We start from the raw sequence: 15,341 nt of genomic DNA, 5'->3' as shown, positions 1-15,341 counted from the left end.
CTGAGGGGGTCCCCGCGGGGGCCCCCGGTGCCTCCCGCCGGCAGCGCCCCCCTCCCGGTCCCCCCCCCCGCCCTTCCGGCGGCTCAAGGGCGAGCGCGGCCCTGAGCTTCCGGCGCCCCCGCCCCCCCCACCGCGTCCCGCAGGCATCGCGAGAGCTCCCCCGCCTCCCGCGAGACCCGCCGGCTCAGCCGGCCGCTTCGGCCGAGTCCCTTCGGCAATTTCCGTCAGCGCCAGGCGCGACCAATCGCGCGGCGGAGCGCATCGATGCGCGCGGGCCCCCCGCCGGCCGGCCGCGGGGCCGGGGCCCGCCGAGGGGGCGGCGGGGGCGGCGGGGAGGCGGCGGCGGCGCGGGCGGGGCGGCGGGGCCGGGCGGCGGGCCGGGGGCGGCGGGGGGCGGCGCGGGGCTCGATTGTTCAGGCCTGGGCATGGCGCCTCTCCTCCCCCCCGCCATGGCTCCCCGTGTCCCTGCTCCTCTCCTCGCAGTGAGCCAAAGTGGCCGCCGCCGCCGTCCCCGCGCCCGCAGCCGCCGCCTCCTCCTCAGCAGCAGCAGCAGCCGCGCGGGCGCCATCTTGGCGAGGCGGCAGCCGGCAGCGCCCCGCGCCACGACACGGGCGGCGCCAGCCCCGGCAGCGCGGGGCCAGAGGCCGGGCGGAGCGGAGCCCCGCGGCGCGCACGGACCCCAAGACGCCCCCGGCCCTCCCGCCGCCGCCGCCGCCGCCCCGCGCCCGGACCCGGACCCCCCTGCCGCCGCCTCCGCCGCCGCCGCCGCCCAGGTGAGCCGCACGGCGCCGCCGCCTCCGCGCCGCCCGCACCGGGGGCAGCGCGGCCGGGCCGGGGCCGAGCGGCGGGGACAGGCCGCGGCCCCCCCCCCCCCACTATATTGGCGGCGGCGGCCGGGCCTCTTCTTAAAGGCGCCGGCCCCGCAGCGCCGGGGGGGGGCTCCCCGGTACCCCCCCCTCCCCCATCCCCATCCCCGCACCGGGGCCGTGGGGGGGGGGGGGTTGGGGCGGGGGGGGTGGGGCGCCGCCGGCACCTGCGGCCGCACGTGCGCGTGGGGGGCGGCGGCGCGTGCGCGAAGCAGGGGGGGGGGGGGGGGAGGAGGAGGAGGAGGGGGAGGGGGATGGGGATGGGGGGGGAGCGGGCGGTGCCCGCGGGCACGGCTCGGGAGCGGGGGGGGGGAGGAGGAGGAGGAGGAGGAGGAGGAGGAAGGCGGCGGGTGCGGGCACCGGGGGCAGGGAGGCGCCGCGGGGGGCGCTGCACGGCCCCTGCCCGCCCGGCCCCTCCCGGGCCCGGCCCGTTGGCCCCTTCAGGCAGCTCGGCCACGTGCTCGCGAAATAACGAGACTGAAATAATTACGTCGAAATAATTAAACCGGACCCCCCTTTTATAGCCATACTTTCAGCTGTTTCTACGATTTTACTTTTCTCTCAGACGAAATCTGTGGCGTGGAGCTGTGCCCCGTAACGCTCGCAGCTCCCCACAACGTGATACAATCAAACATCGCCTTTGCACTGTCATCGCTCGCACGCCTACACGGCAGCGTAAAGCCTGATCCCCCCCATTGCCACCGATCCCCCCCGATTGCCCAGGTAGCGAGCAGCAAGGGAGGGAGCCCCAGGGAGGCCTGCCTGCACCCCCAGCCCTTCCCCAGGGCTTAGGAGCGTTTCCTTCCATTCACTTCTGGGCATCCCTGGCTCGTGCTTGATTAAAGTTGCTTCAAACCCTGCCTTGCGTTTCTTGGCTGTCTGAACGAGCAAGTTGTGCTCCGCTTGGGGATAACGTAACAAGCTGTAAATCCTGCAGCAAGCACGCTGCCCGACGAGCTAAATTACATGCTAGGGGTTATTTTAGATGGCAGGAAGAAAATGGTCCTCTCAGAGCTTGCTTGGGCACAGTTCCCCTTCCGTGGGCTGGGACGGAGGGAGCAAAAACCAAACCGGCCGTCTGCAGCTCGTGCTCTGTGTACACAGCCAGGGGTGAAGCAATGTCAGAGCACGAGGGTAACAGGGTAACAGGCGTGTGCTTGCACAGCACAGGGTCTGGAAGCGCCATCAGAGGTCTCTAAGCACTGGAGGCTGCCCTCCTGGGGCAAGACGTAATCTCCCTGAGCGACTACGACATAGTTTGATGTCTTGGTTTCTTCTGGTTGGTTTCCTGCTAGTTTAAACGTGGAAGCAGAGCCGCGACATGCCAGCTTCAGCGCTTGGTATCTCTGAAGGTGTTCTGTGGTTTGCTTACGTGTGCGCTTCCAGTAAGGTTTTTGCAGAGCTGTACGGCATTTTTTTCTTTTTTAATAGTCTGTGACCATTATTTCTGCAATTAGAAAATTCAGGGCCTGTATCCCAGTGGCTCTTCTCTGTGTTTAAAAGCAATTAAAAAGTGAAGCGGAGATCAATGAAGTGCTGTCTCATTCCTTGGAAAGCAATATAAAACCTTGCCACAAAAGCAAATCAGCAAAGTACCATAAATAGAACAGTATCTAGGTTTAACTAATTTAATTACTCAGAAAAGCAATTAAAAATGACTTCTTATCCATTTCAAACCAAAAAGGTGCAAACGTGTCTTCAGTTGCATGTGCTTGTTGTTTATTCATTCAGCTTGAATTTAGTGGAGACCGAGGGCTTTAAATTCATATAAATATCCTTCTCTGGTTTTTGAAAAGCAATAATCTCTTGTGTATCAAAGTTATACTTAAGAAACTTACTGCCATAAAAAGACTAGACAGGGATTATGTTTTACTTTAAGATCTGGCATATAGTGTACCACAGAGAACAGTTGTCAGTGTAACTATACGCTTATCAAAGCAAATAAAATGCTCGTCTCTTTTCCCTCTCAATGTTTTAATTCTCTTCCAAGCAAAATACCTCCTCAGGCTGTTTTATGCCACCACAATTGCCTGTATTAGAGATTACATGCATGTAAGGAAATTGACAGAAATATACCAAACTGATAGTACTGTACTCATGTACATTTTCCATGTAAATCTTGATTTATTTGTGTGGATTTACATGTTTGTCAGGAGTTGTTCTGGAGATGTTACTAAGATGTCCTTACAGTATTCTGCTATTCTGATGAGAGTTTGCCTGATTGATTCGTAAATTTCTTCAAGGAAAAAAAAAAAACAGGATCTTAGATGTTCATTTCAGTTTGGAAAGTCTTGGTGAGTTGGTGCCAAAATGCAAAACACGAGAAGACCACACAAGAAAAAATAGAGGATTGCTAAAGTTGTGAGAGAACAACAAAAAAAAAACATAGAAGGTTATTTTCTTGCTCCCTTGGCTTTACTTCTTCATCCTGGTCTATGGATAAAACTTTGAATGATGTAAACAGGGATTTGAGAGACACATAATTTCCTTGGGTAAGCTGGGATTTCAGCTTTTTGTCCGTTTAATCGTGTTGCCTGTGTGCTTGCGCTAGTTAGAGGGAGGTGAGAAACTGCTTTTGTGGACTGTAATATTTGAGTATGTAAGGGTGCTCTCCTGCCAGCTGGTAACAGTTCATATACATATGCGTAGTGTGTGACAACTGAGACCCTTTGGATTAGTTTTACCTTGCTGATTTGCCTTGCATCTTAGACTTAGTCAGAGGCTAAGAACAGGCACTGTGGATTAGCTGCTGTGCTCTGCCTTGTACCTGCACGGTAGCTTGTGTTTGTGCATGTGCCCTCAGGAGTGCAATTACTGTCAGTATTTGCTATAATGTTTGATGCCAGCATTAGGTGTAAAAAAAAGAAAAAGTAATCTTCTGGCCCTTACCCGAGATGTAGAGATGCCAGTGACCGAGGAGAAGACGACTCCAGAGAACCCATCCAAAGCAAAAATCCTTCCCAGCTGGTGGGCAGGCAGAACTTCTGACCTGCAGCGTGCCCCTGACGGGGCTTTAAACTGATACTGGGAGCAAAAACCTGCTGGGCTTCATTCAGAAATGGCCAGTAGGTATTTATTTAAACTGGGAGAGTCTACCTTTAAAGCTAGGCTGCTTCATGAAAACAGTGGTTTTGCTCCTTTGTTTGTGCACGTTGATGGGTATAAAAATTAGAAACCTTGTTATAAAGCATAATTCTGCTTTCCAATGGTGTCCTTGAAGGGTTCCTCTCCAGTGCTGGGTGTTTGCTTACTGACTAGACATCGTGATGGACAGACCTGAAAAGCAAAGTAAATGAATAAACCCCACACCTGCATTAACATGGAATTGAGCAACGCGATTTAAAGAAGGACAAGGAGGGTGTCTTAAAAGTGAACTTAGCTCTTTGAAAAAACATATCATTTTGAAGGTTATTTTTATGGATTTGGTAGCTGAACTCAGAACCTTGTGGTGGCGTTTGACTTGTGCCTTTAATAATTCAAAGGGCCACGTGATGCAATTAAATAGTTTCAGTGTGAACTTCTGATTAGGTAAGAACGCTGAAGGATTCAAAGTGCGAGCCAGCCAGCGCAGCAGCTATTCGGTTCCAAGTGCGCGTTTTCTAGACTGTTACTGCTTTGGGGGAGATGAAGGGAGAAGAGAGAAAGCAAATAACTACTGAATTTGATACAGAAACTTCTTATCAAGTGGGAGTACATGGGTAAGAAAGGTGTGATGGCAGAAGGATTGCCCAGCAACATCCAGTCATTTTACCACCTGTAACACAGTATTTACCTAAATGTTGCCACCAGTAATGAAAAATTTCCTTAAACTGAGGAAGCAAAAGGGTAGCTTTGTTTCCAAGATGGCAAGGAAAGCATGTCCTCACCATACAAATCCAGTGAAACAGTGTCTTGGTGCAGTTTCCTGCCCGCTGTTCCCTACTGCAGTGGGTAGGGCTGTTGAGTACATCCCTTTTGGTTGTTCCCCCCTTCTCTCAAATTGGTATACAAGCAGGTTTCGCCTTTGGAAATCTTTGTTTCTTAAAACCTAGAATGGGAACAAAAAGAACAGAGAATAAAGATGGATCTGTTAGCATCCCAGGTTACTACTTTGATCAGCAGAGAAGCCCTGAGTGGCTCTTAGTGTATAAATAAATAAAAGCCCAAACCATCCTGTATTTAAGATGCCTCTATAACACTGAATTTGTTTTGGGCATTTTTAATGTATTTAAGAATATTGTTAGGCTTGCCTGTGAGTATTTGATTATTCAGTAGGCGGGATACCAACCAGTAACTGTTCTGAAGACAAGAGTAATTAACTTTGTGTGTACAGGAGCCTCTCGGGACAAGGAAAATAGGAAGACAAGCAAAAGCTTGTCCTCTGGGGTGAAACGAAGAGCTCTTTTACACTGTCAGCATGAGGAGGACTTGGAGTATGGAAACATAAGGCTTCCAGGACTGGGAAATAATGTTTAAGAACACAGGTATCTGGAAGAAGTGCAGACAAGACAGGTACTTGGCATGTCTCTAGCACACAATGGGGGAGTTTAGCTTGTTAGGATAGGGAAGGAACGACTGCGGTCGTTGCAGAAGGGGTGTTACCACTCGCTTTCACGTTTACCTATGAAGCTCATGCAGTAGGAGTGAGCTGCTCCTGAGGAAATCTCAAAGTTTTCTGGTTAGTGAACGCATTTGATGGCATCCCCTTTTCTTGGGGCCCTTAGTGCCATGCAGATAAGGAAGCGGTGTTCGGCTGGGCCGTCTCTGGAGCCCGAGGAGCCCCACGGCAGGTCGGGGATGCGGCCTGGTGGCAGCTCCGAGCCCTGGGTCCCTGGGAAGCTGGAGGAGCATCCAGCTGCTCCTTTTAGATCAGGTAAATGGTTACCTTTGCCATGCCTCCAACCCGCCTGCCGTCTGGCAGTTAAGGGCTTCACCTCAAATCTCTCTCATTATTTTCCCTTCATTTTGCTGTTAAGCTCTTATAGTTTTTTTTAGGCTAAGTCTCACTGGGGTGAAGAAGAGCGTGTTCAGACTGTCGTTGTCCTCAGAAGTGCTGAATCCATTTGAAGGCATGGGTGCTTATTGCCCTCTTCTAGGCACAGGAGGCAGGTTGCTTTCCTGCAGTGCTACCAGGTGCTGACTTTGGGGAAAGGGCTCTTATGCAAAGAGCCGAGAGGTGCCGGATGCTCTATGCTTCTGAGCAAAACCATTAAACAGTGGTTGTGCGTGGTGTGTTGGTTGGGAAACTGGGATAATACAGCATTAACATAACTCGTGCTAGTTCTTGTTTTATTGCTCCTTTTCAAAACATCTGTAAAGGGATCACCATGTTTTTTTCTGGTATGATACTAGGTGTTGAATCTTGCTCCTTACTATATATCATTTTTTGTTGAGCTGCTCATATGATACAAATCAGTGTTACTAATGGGAAAGGAATGTCTTCCTTTTTGATTCCTTTTCTGTCCCCTCCCACAATGATTTCTTCCACCAGAAGCATAAATTTCACGTTTCCTCTCATTTTCTAACCTCTTTATTTTCTTCATGACTATACCCTGTCTCTTAGAAGACAGTCAGTCTTTGATGTAAGGTAGTGCTTGTTTGTGGGTGGTTGGGTTGATTTTATTTTCAGACAGTTGTTAAAAAATGGGACACACATAGGTGATAGTTTCTTGGAAAACACAAATCTTAATCCTTTTTTTTTATGGAAGGCTTTTGGGTCCTTTCTTCTTCTGTTAACCTCTGCTTGAAACATATTTCATGACAGAGGTCATCTATTCTATTTCTGTCAGGTGTAAGAAGATCTAGCATACAGAAAATTGAACCTAGATAGCCTGAGTCTAGAAGTCATTTTTAACTGAGGGCTGTTATCCTGTCTAACAGCTCCTGGCATGCTGCTGTTTATTCTGTGTGAGTAAAGACATTAAATCATGGCTGGGTGTTTATTAAGAAATAATAAAATTTGCTCTTGTTCAACCACTGCTAATAGTCTCAAGGTGGTAATTGCAGTTCTTTTGTAATATTGGAAGTTTTGAATCTGCTTTGTATATTGTTTTGGGGGGGGGTTAACGGACTTGGAAAATTTTAGATGCTGATTTTTGGACTGTGTACATGGAGAGAACAATTTGAAGAGGAGATGCTCAATTCATGTTTTCACTTGGATAAGCTTAAAAAAATTAGTAACAATTCAATAATTGAACAGATACGAAATCCTGTGCAGTAAAATAATGTGAACTTTACTTCAGATTTGTAGTATCTCTAAGAACTAATATAAACCAGAAGAATCTTAGAAGAGCATTTAATCCAAGTCTTTCAAAAACTCTTTATATTTTTTTTGTCATCCAACATGTGCAGAAGCTTTAGTTAAAGGCACTTATTTGTTAGTAAATACCATATTTATGGCATTGACAGCATTTTCATTTGCAGTTACAACTCTGAGTTTGGAGATCAGTTAAAATTATCTTGCTGTTACTGTATCACTCACGACATCTTGCCTAATCAAAGAAAACTACAATTCCAGTTGATGGACTTACTACTGTAACGATTGATATGACATCTTGTGCAATAAACAAAAGTAAAACCGCAGTTGACAGAACAATAAAACGATAGCTTTGGTTTTAAAGTACATATGATGCAAATACTGTGGGGTATTTTTTTTGGGGGGGGTGGGGGAGTCTGAGAATCCAAAGTCCTGGGAACAAGTGAAAAAAAGTCAGGAAGGCTATTTTTATTAGTTGAAAAAACAACGCTGGAGTAGAGTCTAAATTTGTAAATGGAAAAGGGTTGTAGTACATTGCTAACTATGTATTCCTTTTTCTTTAATGAAGATAACAATTCAGAGAGGCAGGTTTTCTGGTCAAGCATTGTAGCTTGCGCAACAGGTAGCAGCGGTATTCTGAGGGCTGTAAGGCTAGTGTTGTCTCTACGTAAGGGAAAGGTCTTACAAGTATTCTGTAGACTGCAGCTGTGAATTGAACGATTTAAAAAAAAAAACAAAAACAAAACATAAAAGTATTTTTAGTATTTCCTTTCTGGAGGAAAACAGCTTAATATACATATATAATTCAACTAAATAATTTAATTGCACTCATTTGACTTTCATGATACATGGCTGCCTTTTTGTAAGAGTTAAATATATTTAACGGTGAAGAAGGTTTGCTTTAGATGTTCAAGGACTGGATTCATCTTACCTTCCATTTCTTTGTCCTCATTTGCTAAGGCATCTGAATTATCATGCTAGGTCAGCGCGGTGCTCATTCTTATCAAATAGCATCCATAAACTCATAATTTTGTGGTGGAGAGTTTAGTCTGAATTTCTGCTTGTTTGGTGAATATACCTATTAACCGCAACCTCAGCCTTTTGCCCCACACTTCTTTGGGTACATGTTAAATATTGGCATTTGGTGTAGCATGTGTTTGCCTACTCACCTAGTTCTTCCTTGTTGGAGGTGGTGGTGATGATGATGATTGTTGTTTCCTCTTGACAGCTGTGTGTTCTGAGGCATCTGTGCATGAGGAGAAGTTTGTTCTATGGCCTCGGAGCTGGGCGCCAGGGAGGATGGCAGCTGCTCAGAGCTGGCAAAACCCCTCTATCTGCAATATCTGGAGAAAGCTCTGCAATTGGATCAGTTTTTACGACAGACGTCTGCCATCTTTAACAGGAGTATATCCAGGTACCAAAATCTTCTCATTAGGATTACCAAGGACAGACAAGCATTTTTATAATATTGTTCCCAGGCAACACTGCAGTAGGAGTTTTATTAGTGATTTGCTCATTATAAACTCATTCCCTGTAAAGATTTTGCGCTATACTTTTTACTTCACATTGATAATCAGCATATTGTCAGCCCAGGTTCAACTTGGCAAGATGTTTTAAAGCTCTTTCATAGTTGAGTGGCCCAAACTTTCTTTGCCAGCAAAAAATAGGATGAGCAAGCATTAAGTTGATTTTTCAGGGAACTGGCACGTAGCCTTAAGCAAAATGCAGACTGTGTTCTCGGATGCAGCATTTATACGACAGTAGGTTGTACCACTGAGAAGTGAGTCATCAGAGGTACACTTCTGTCCCAAAACAACTTACATTTAATTTCGTCAGTGTTTTGGAACTGCAGGCTTACCGAACTGTAAAGTGTGTGAGTAATAGATAACAGGTGTATTACAGGCATGTAATAAGATCCACACGAGGAACAGAGGGGAAAATAATGCCTTATATCTTTCACATGTAAGGTAGTGCTGAGAATGAGTGTTGTGCTTTGGTTTGACTCAACACTTAGCTTCTCGGTTAGTTCATGCTTTTCAAATTAAATAATCTAGTTAGAGACTGGGGGTGTGGGTTGATAGCGTAGCCAGACTGGTCTGATCATTAACTGGTGCTGAGAAGGAAATTATTAACAGTCCTATTTCTAACGTGTGGACTTAAAGCTGAGGCTGACTCAGTTCACAGGCTTGCAGGCAAATGGCTGCATGCAAGGAAAGTTGCGTATGTGCCTCCTATTTTGTATATTTTCCCTTCGTTGTCACCGTATTATGTTTCTTCTTGCAGTGATGAAAGTGAGGATGGATTGGATGACAATCCTTTGCTGCCTCAAGCTGGGGATTCCCTGATGCAAGTTAAAGAAGAGCCTCCAAACTCTTTGCTTGGGGAATCTTCTGGAGTAGGAAATTCTGGGATGCTGAACACACATTCCCTGAATGGAGTATTGCAGCCAGGTAGTCATCCACTAAATTGAATCTCTGCTTACTTTGTGTTAAGCTGGAAAAAGCATTATTTCTTAGGAAATTTGTTATCTTTTTTTCTCTAAACAGAACCAAAGTCTGAAAAAGGGAGCTTGTATAACTTTTCTAAGCTGAAGAAAAGCAGAAAGTGGCTGAAGGTAAGAATATTGCAAAGAAATGCAGGTCTTAGGAAATATGAGGAGGGTCCCAGTTAATGTTGACAGTGGTAAATGAGGGATTCTGTCTTGTCATTTAGTGTAGATCATGGAGATCCAAACGTGTAAGAAAGTAGATAGCGGAAAAAAAGTTGAGTGCAGGTCAGAGCATTACCTCACATGAAATTGGCAAATACAGTAAGTTTACAGTAAGCTTATTTGTTCTCATCTCAGTAGTCCATTTAATTTTACTTTACATGTGCTATCAAGAGCTCAGAAAGCTAGACAAATGTGTTTAAGAGCTGCCCTAAATGATCAGACACAGTTTTAATTGATGCAAAATATCATGTTGAAGAATAAGCCTAAGGTGATACAGAAGTGTATTAATATTTGATATCTTGCTGAGAAGAGGCCTTCAAAGGAATTCTTTACTCTTGTACTATATTGGTCTGTTTGCTGCACTATCTTTTTATGTAATTGGAGTTAGACTAATGTCCCTTGCTAAGAAGAAACGAATGTGTTTTTTTTTTCCTTTCTACATAAAAAAAAAACACAGACCAAAGTTTAAAAAAAAAAAGACATTCTACAGAGACTTCTCATCTGAGAAACATGGGGAAAGAAGAAAATGTGATGGTTGATAATAAGAACTGTTAAGATCTTGAGTAGAACAAAATAGAATTATAGTCTCTGTAGATTTAAGGCTTTCATTTCCATCAGGTAATGAAATGGACAGTAGACGTTTCAGTTTTGGTAGCAGCAGCACTGAAGTTAAATTTCAGAGAATATACATTCAGTAGCATGAAGTGATTGTAGTGCACTATACAAATTACAGTGAGCTATTACGAAGTACATTAAATGGACATTTGGGACTGAGCTGAAAGTTTGTTTCCTAAGACGTACTCAGTACAAGGTCCAGATGAGGAAGGAAGGAGAGAGTAGAAAGGTGGCATTATGCCATCTTTGCCTTTTCATTGTACTGCAGCCTTCTCTAGTTAGCAAAAACAGCTTGCCTAGAGGTCAGTTGAGAGCCAAACCTGGTGCAGGTGGTAGAATAGCAGGAATATGTGTAGCAGGAGAGGCTTTACAAATGCGGTAGCAAAGCACCTATAACCATGCAGCATAAAATACCCCTGCTTATATGCTGATTTTTCTCACTACTGGAAAGAATCTTCCACGATCAGGAGCATCTGCAATGAGTTTTGAAATATCTTAATTTTCATTAAACTTTCAGAAAACTACCTCCCTGAAAATCAGAAAACACGCGTTTGATTAGCTATTAAACAGTATTGTATGTCAGAAAATGATTTTCCATTGGAGGCATTTCAGATGTAAAACACTTTGTAAAGGCTGAGTATTGTGGCTGGGCTAGGTCTGCCAGCTCTTTATTAGATAAAGGCTTAAGAGCATTCTGCATAAATAAACAATTCAGTACAGGGACTTGTGATTGTTAAATTAGTCTTCGTTTATTCTTTTTAGAGTATCCTTCTGAGCGATGACTCCAGTGACACAGATTCACCAAGTGATGAGGATGGAGAGGATGAAGAAGAGTTTTCTCTTTCAAGGGAGGAGCTTCACAATATGCTGCGATTACACAAATATAAGAAACTACATCAAAGTAAATATAGCAAAGACAAAGAGGTAAAAATCCAGACCTTTTGTATTTCCTTGATTTTTATTTTCTCTTTCAGTTGCATTATTTTAATTGCTTTTACCTTTTTCTGAAAAATGGTAACATTCTGTGGCTTAGAAAATACCCTAGTGTTTGATAAACTAGAACAATCTAATATCAGTTTCAGACAAGGGTTATTTAATTAATTATGTACAGATTGAAAAGCTGTTGATCCCTTATGCTGAGAACCTCTTGATAACTTATGTAGATCGTATAGGTACATGTGTACATACAGCTTCTGCAACACTCTGTTGTGGTCATTAGAGCAAATGTAGAGTGCTAGATTTGGATAATACATACTAAAACTGAGATGCCGTGGGTTTCAAGTCTAAAATTAAGCCTAAAGCAGTATGTTTGCATCATCATCGAGGCAGCAAGTAATAAGGTGATGTTTACCTTCCTGAAAAAGAGTTCTTTACTGTTTTGTGTAATTCTTTTGGGTTTTACTTGACTTCATTTTTTGTCTTTCCTTTCTGTTTTAGATTTTTTTTCTTGTGTTCTTTGTTTCCTCTTCCCTATAAGAACTGCTCCATTTCTGTGTTTTTCGATGTTGTGCCAAGTTTTGACTATTTTGATTCAATAATGTATTTCTTTGAATTGTAAGAGCTTTGGCAAAAAAATAATTGCTGTTTTGAATTGTGCCAGAAAGTGGGTCTCAGATGAAAGAAGTCATCCTACTCTGCTAGCACAAGATGTGTATGAAACGAAAATTTGTCATTGCTTTGAAATTTCTCCAGAGGAGTGGAGAAACAGTTTTCCCACCCAAGTCTTTGCTTGTGTCCACTTCTTTCCTTTGCTTTCTCATTAACTTTTAAACCCAGATTGTGTTGGCTTCTCTTGAAATACTATGTAACTACACAAACATTTATACATCCAGTTTTCAGATAGGTCATAATTTTCATGTTTATATGTAACTTCTATATAATTCTTAATATTTTAGTTAAATATTGCTTTGAATATACCGTGGAAATCCTTTAAATGCCTTTTATCTAAACCCATTCTTTGTTATCCTTTGGCATGATCAAGTAGGACATGTATGTGATTTGGGAATGCAAGCAAAACAAAGAGGAAGTCCTTGATTGGGCCGCTGCCCATAACGTGCTGCCTTGCTGGGCAGCACCTGTATAGAGCAGTATGTTTTGCAAGTGTAAGCTTCACTGCCCGTTCTTCCCTTCTTATTTAACTGGGTGGGTTTGGTTGCCTACGTAGAACGTTGGAGCTACCTCTGTACACAAAGTAGGTTCACTTTGGACACCTCAATCCTTGATAACAATGCTAAATATGGAGATGCGTGTTTACTGATCTCTTATTTACAATCAAAACGTGAATTTGTTTATCTCCTATCTCTGTTATCTGCTGTATCTGCTTTCCATGAGTGTGCTCATTTACATCCACTTCAGTTGCAGCAATATCAGTACTACAGTGCGGGATTGCTGTCTACACATGACCCTTACTATGAGCAGCAGCGCCACCTGCTAGGGCCCAAGAAAAAGAAGTTTAAAGAGGAGAAAAAATTAAAAGGTAAAGTCACTAATCTTGTGTTTTTTAAATGATTGCTGTGATTTAAACTCCTTTCCTGTATTATTTGTTTTGAATAAACATAAATGCTCAAAACCTTTGAGTTTTGGATGGAAAGCTAGTAGACAGTTGTATCAAGGAGAAATCAGAAAATACTGAACTTTATCTTCTGGCCTCTAGAGTTAGGGTAAAAAAGAGTAATATAAATTGAAAGTTCATGGTTTTAGATCTTCTTTGTGGACCTCTGGATCTAGAATGAAATTGTCATGTAATAAATACTTGATGGTTCCCAATAGTGCTTGGCAGAGTTTCAAAATTCATAAATATTGTTATGTATCAATGTCCATTTGTTCATTTTTTTTGAAAACGTGATAGTTTCTTGAAAAAAATATAAGCTATGCAGTACCCGATGCAGTTATTCATGAATGAGTAATTCTAGTGACATGGAAATAATAGGAAGTGAGATTGTTTGGGGAAATTAGGGAACTCAGAATTGATGTCCAAAATGAGTTAAAATAGAACTACTTCTGGAACCTCTCAGCTGGAGTTTCTCAGATGCATGTATGGTGGGAATGACAGTTTCCTTTCTTGTTTGTGCTGGCTGCATCTGTTGATCTGTAAGGAGGAAGGAAGAAAAGGCTGTGAACTGTCAGTGTAACGTAGATTCTCTCTAGTGCAAGTACTTTAGTTTGAGCTGTTTTTTTTTGTTGTTGTTTGTTTGTTTTAAGGAGATTATTTTGGACTTGCCTTCTTCCTTCCTGTCTATCTGCAAGTTCCTTTAATGTTGATTTTTTTTTTCTTCCCTAATCTTGTAGCATCCATGGTTTTGCATGCTCTCAAAGAGCATTTTTAATATCTGATAATAGTGTCTGGTAGTTCCCTTTGAAAGCTGTATCTGCAGTGAGAGATAACATGCCAGTCTCTTTCAACTAATGACAAGTTTGGTTTGAAACTTATCCTACCAAATGCTGATTTTGTTACCCTTAGATGTGTTACCTTTACATGTCTTAAATAAATTTTTACCACAGAACAAGAAGCACTATACCAGCTCCTAGGGTATGTTTCCATGCAGGGAAACATGCTATAGGAGTTAGTTTCAAAACAAGGAATTAAGTGGATGGTACTAGAATTGGCAAGCATGGATAAGTTTGGCTTTTTGTTGGTTCCATGCGAAAATCAGCTAGGATAGCTTATTTATGACAAATGTCTGACTAAATGTGGAAGGTCCCGAAAAAAGAGGAAAAAGAAAAAGATTTTCACGATCATTATTTTCATGCAGGCAAGTTGAAAAAAGTAAAGAAAAAGAGGAGACGGGATGAAGATCTCTCTTCAGAGGAGTCACCACGACGCCACCATCACCAGACCAAAGTTTTTGCCAAGTTTTCTCATGATACACCACCACCTGGGTCCAAGAAAAAGCATTTGACTATTGAACAACTTAATGCTCGTCGACGGAAAGTTTGGCTTAGCATTGTTAAAAAAGAGTTGCCAAAGGTGAGCTTGGCTAGTGGCACTGCATTAGTGATGATAACAAGAAAGGATAAGAAGATAGGAAATTAATTCAGTGGAGAGGTGACACTTGGAAAACCAGAGTAAAGTGAGAGCTGATTTTCTGGTGGTCATCAATGGCCATGCTGATATGCTGTTATCTGTAAGCAAACTGCAGTTCTAATTTCTTATCACCAATGATATCTGAGTGGATCATGCAGTGCTTTAGCCAAATTTCATTTGGCTATCCAACCCTTTTCTGCGAACAGCAAACTTGAGCAAGTACTCCCACTAATCAGCAGGGTAGCTATGTAATGCAAGCCAGTATCTTGGTCTTGTGCTAAGTTCAGGAGAGGCACTTTCAATCATTACAGCTTGCGCATTTTTTGAAACTTACTTCAGAAACAGCCTAGGGAAAACTTTGTCATTTACAGGAGAAGCTTTAGGCACATTTGTGATAGCTCAGTTTTCTATCACTAGTTCTCTGAGATGTCGTCAGTGGATCTTAAATCCTGTTTTTTGGAGTACACAGTTAACAGACTTTGAATTTCTAGCAAGTTGAGTATGACTGATGGCTGTATCATCCTTTATGGACTTGTACACCAGGCAGAGGATAGCTGCAGAGTGTCAGACCTTGTATTTTCAAAAGACTGATTTTGGTGATGTGAACAATATGGGATCTACATTAACTCTTAACATCTTTGGGAAACAGTGGAAACATCTTTTAAGTGATGACAGTGGAGTAGGACAGCCCTATTTTGCAAAACTAATAATTAAAGAAATCTTCCTGAAAATGGAGGTGTTTTACATGCTTCCTTTAGGAGTTGGAGTACATTTATGTGCCTTTGACTGTGAAGGATGAAAGGTGTTTCCATCAAAATGAAAAATAGTTACAGAACATGTATGCAGTTATACAATAAAGGGTTGACAGGTGTAACAGCTAAAAAATGGATA

General features: G+C 43.5%; 1 protein-coding gene across 1 annotated transcript in view; it reads left to right on the top strand.

Moving 5' to 3' along the window:
• The first annotated feature begins 340 nt into the window (after nt 1–340).
• INO80 (INO80 complex ATPase subunit) overlaps nt 341–15,341 on the top strand; it is a 66,366-nt gene continuing 51,365 nt past the window's right edge. Inside the window, exons 1-7 of the mRNA XM_038179341.2 lie at nt 341–773; nt 8,330–8,515; nt 9,385–9,551; nt 9,648–9,715; nt 11,189–11,350; nt 12,782–12,902; nt 14,179–14,393. Coding sequence (XP_038035269.1) covers nt 8,373–8,515; nt 9,385–9,551; nt 9,648–9,715; nt 11,189–11,350; nt 12,782–12,902; nt 14,179–14,393 — 876 coding nt within the window. The 5' untranslated portion in view covers nt 341–773; nt 8,330–8,372. The remainder of the gene's footprint in view (nt 774–8,329; nt 8,516–9,384; nt 9,552–9,647; nt 9,716–11,188; nt 11,351–12,781; nt 12,903–14,178; nt 14,394–15,341) is intronic.

This window comes from Anas platyrhynchos, chromosome 5, assembly GCF_047663525.1.
Source record: "Anas platyrhynchos isolate ZD024472 breed Pekin duck chromosome 5, IASCAAS_PekinDuck_T2T, whole genome shotgun sequence".
Classification (NCBI taxonomy): Eukaryota; Metazoa; Chordata; class Aves; order Anseriformes; family Anatidae; genus Anas; species Anas platyrhynchos.
Note: the sequence above shows the minus strand (reverse complement) of the source record. Positions and strands in the feature narration are given on the sequence as shown.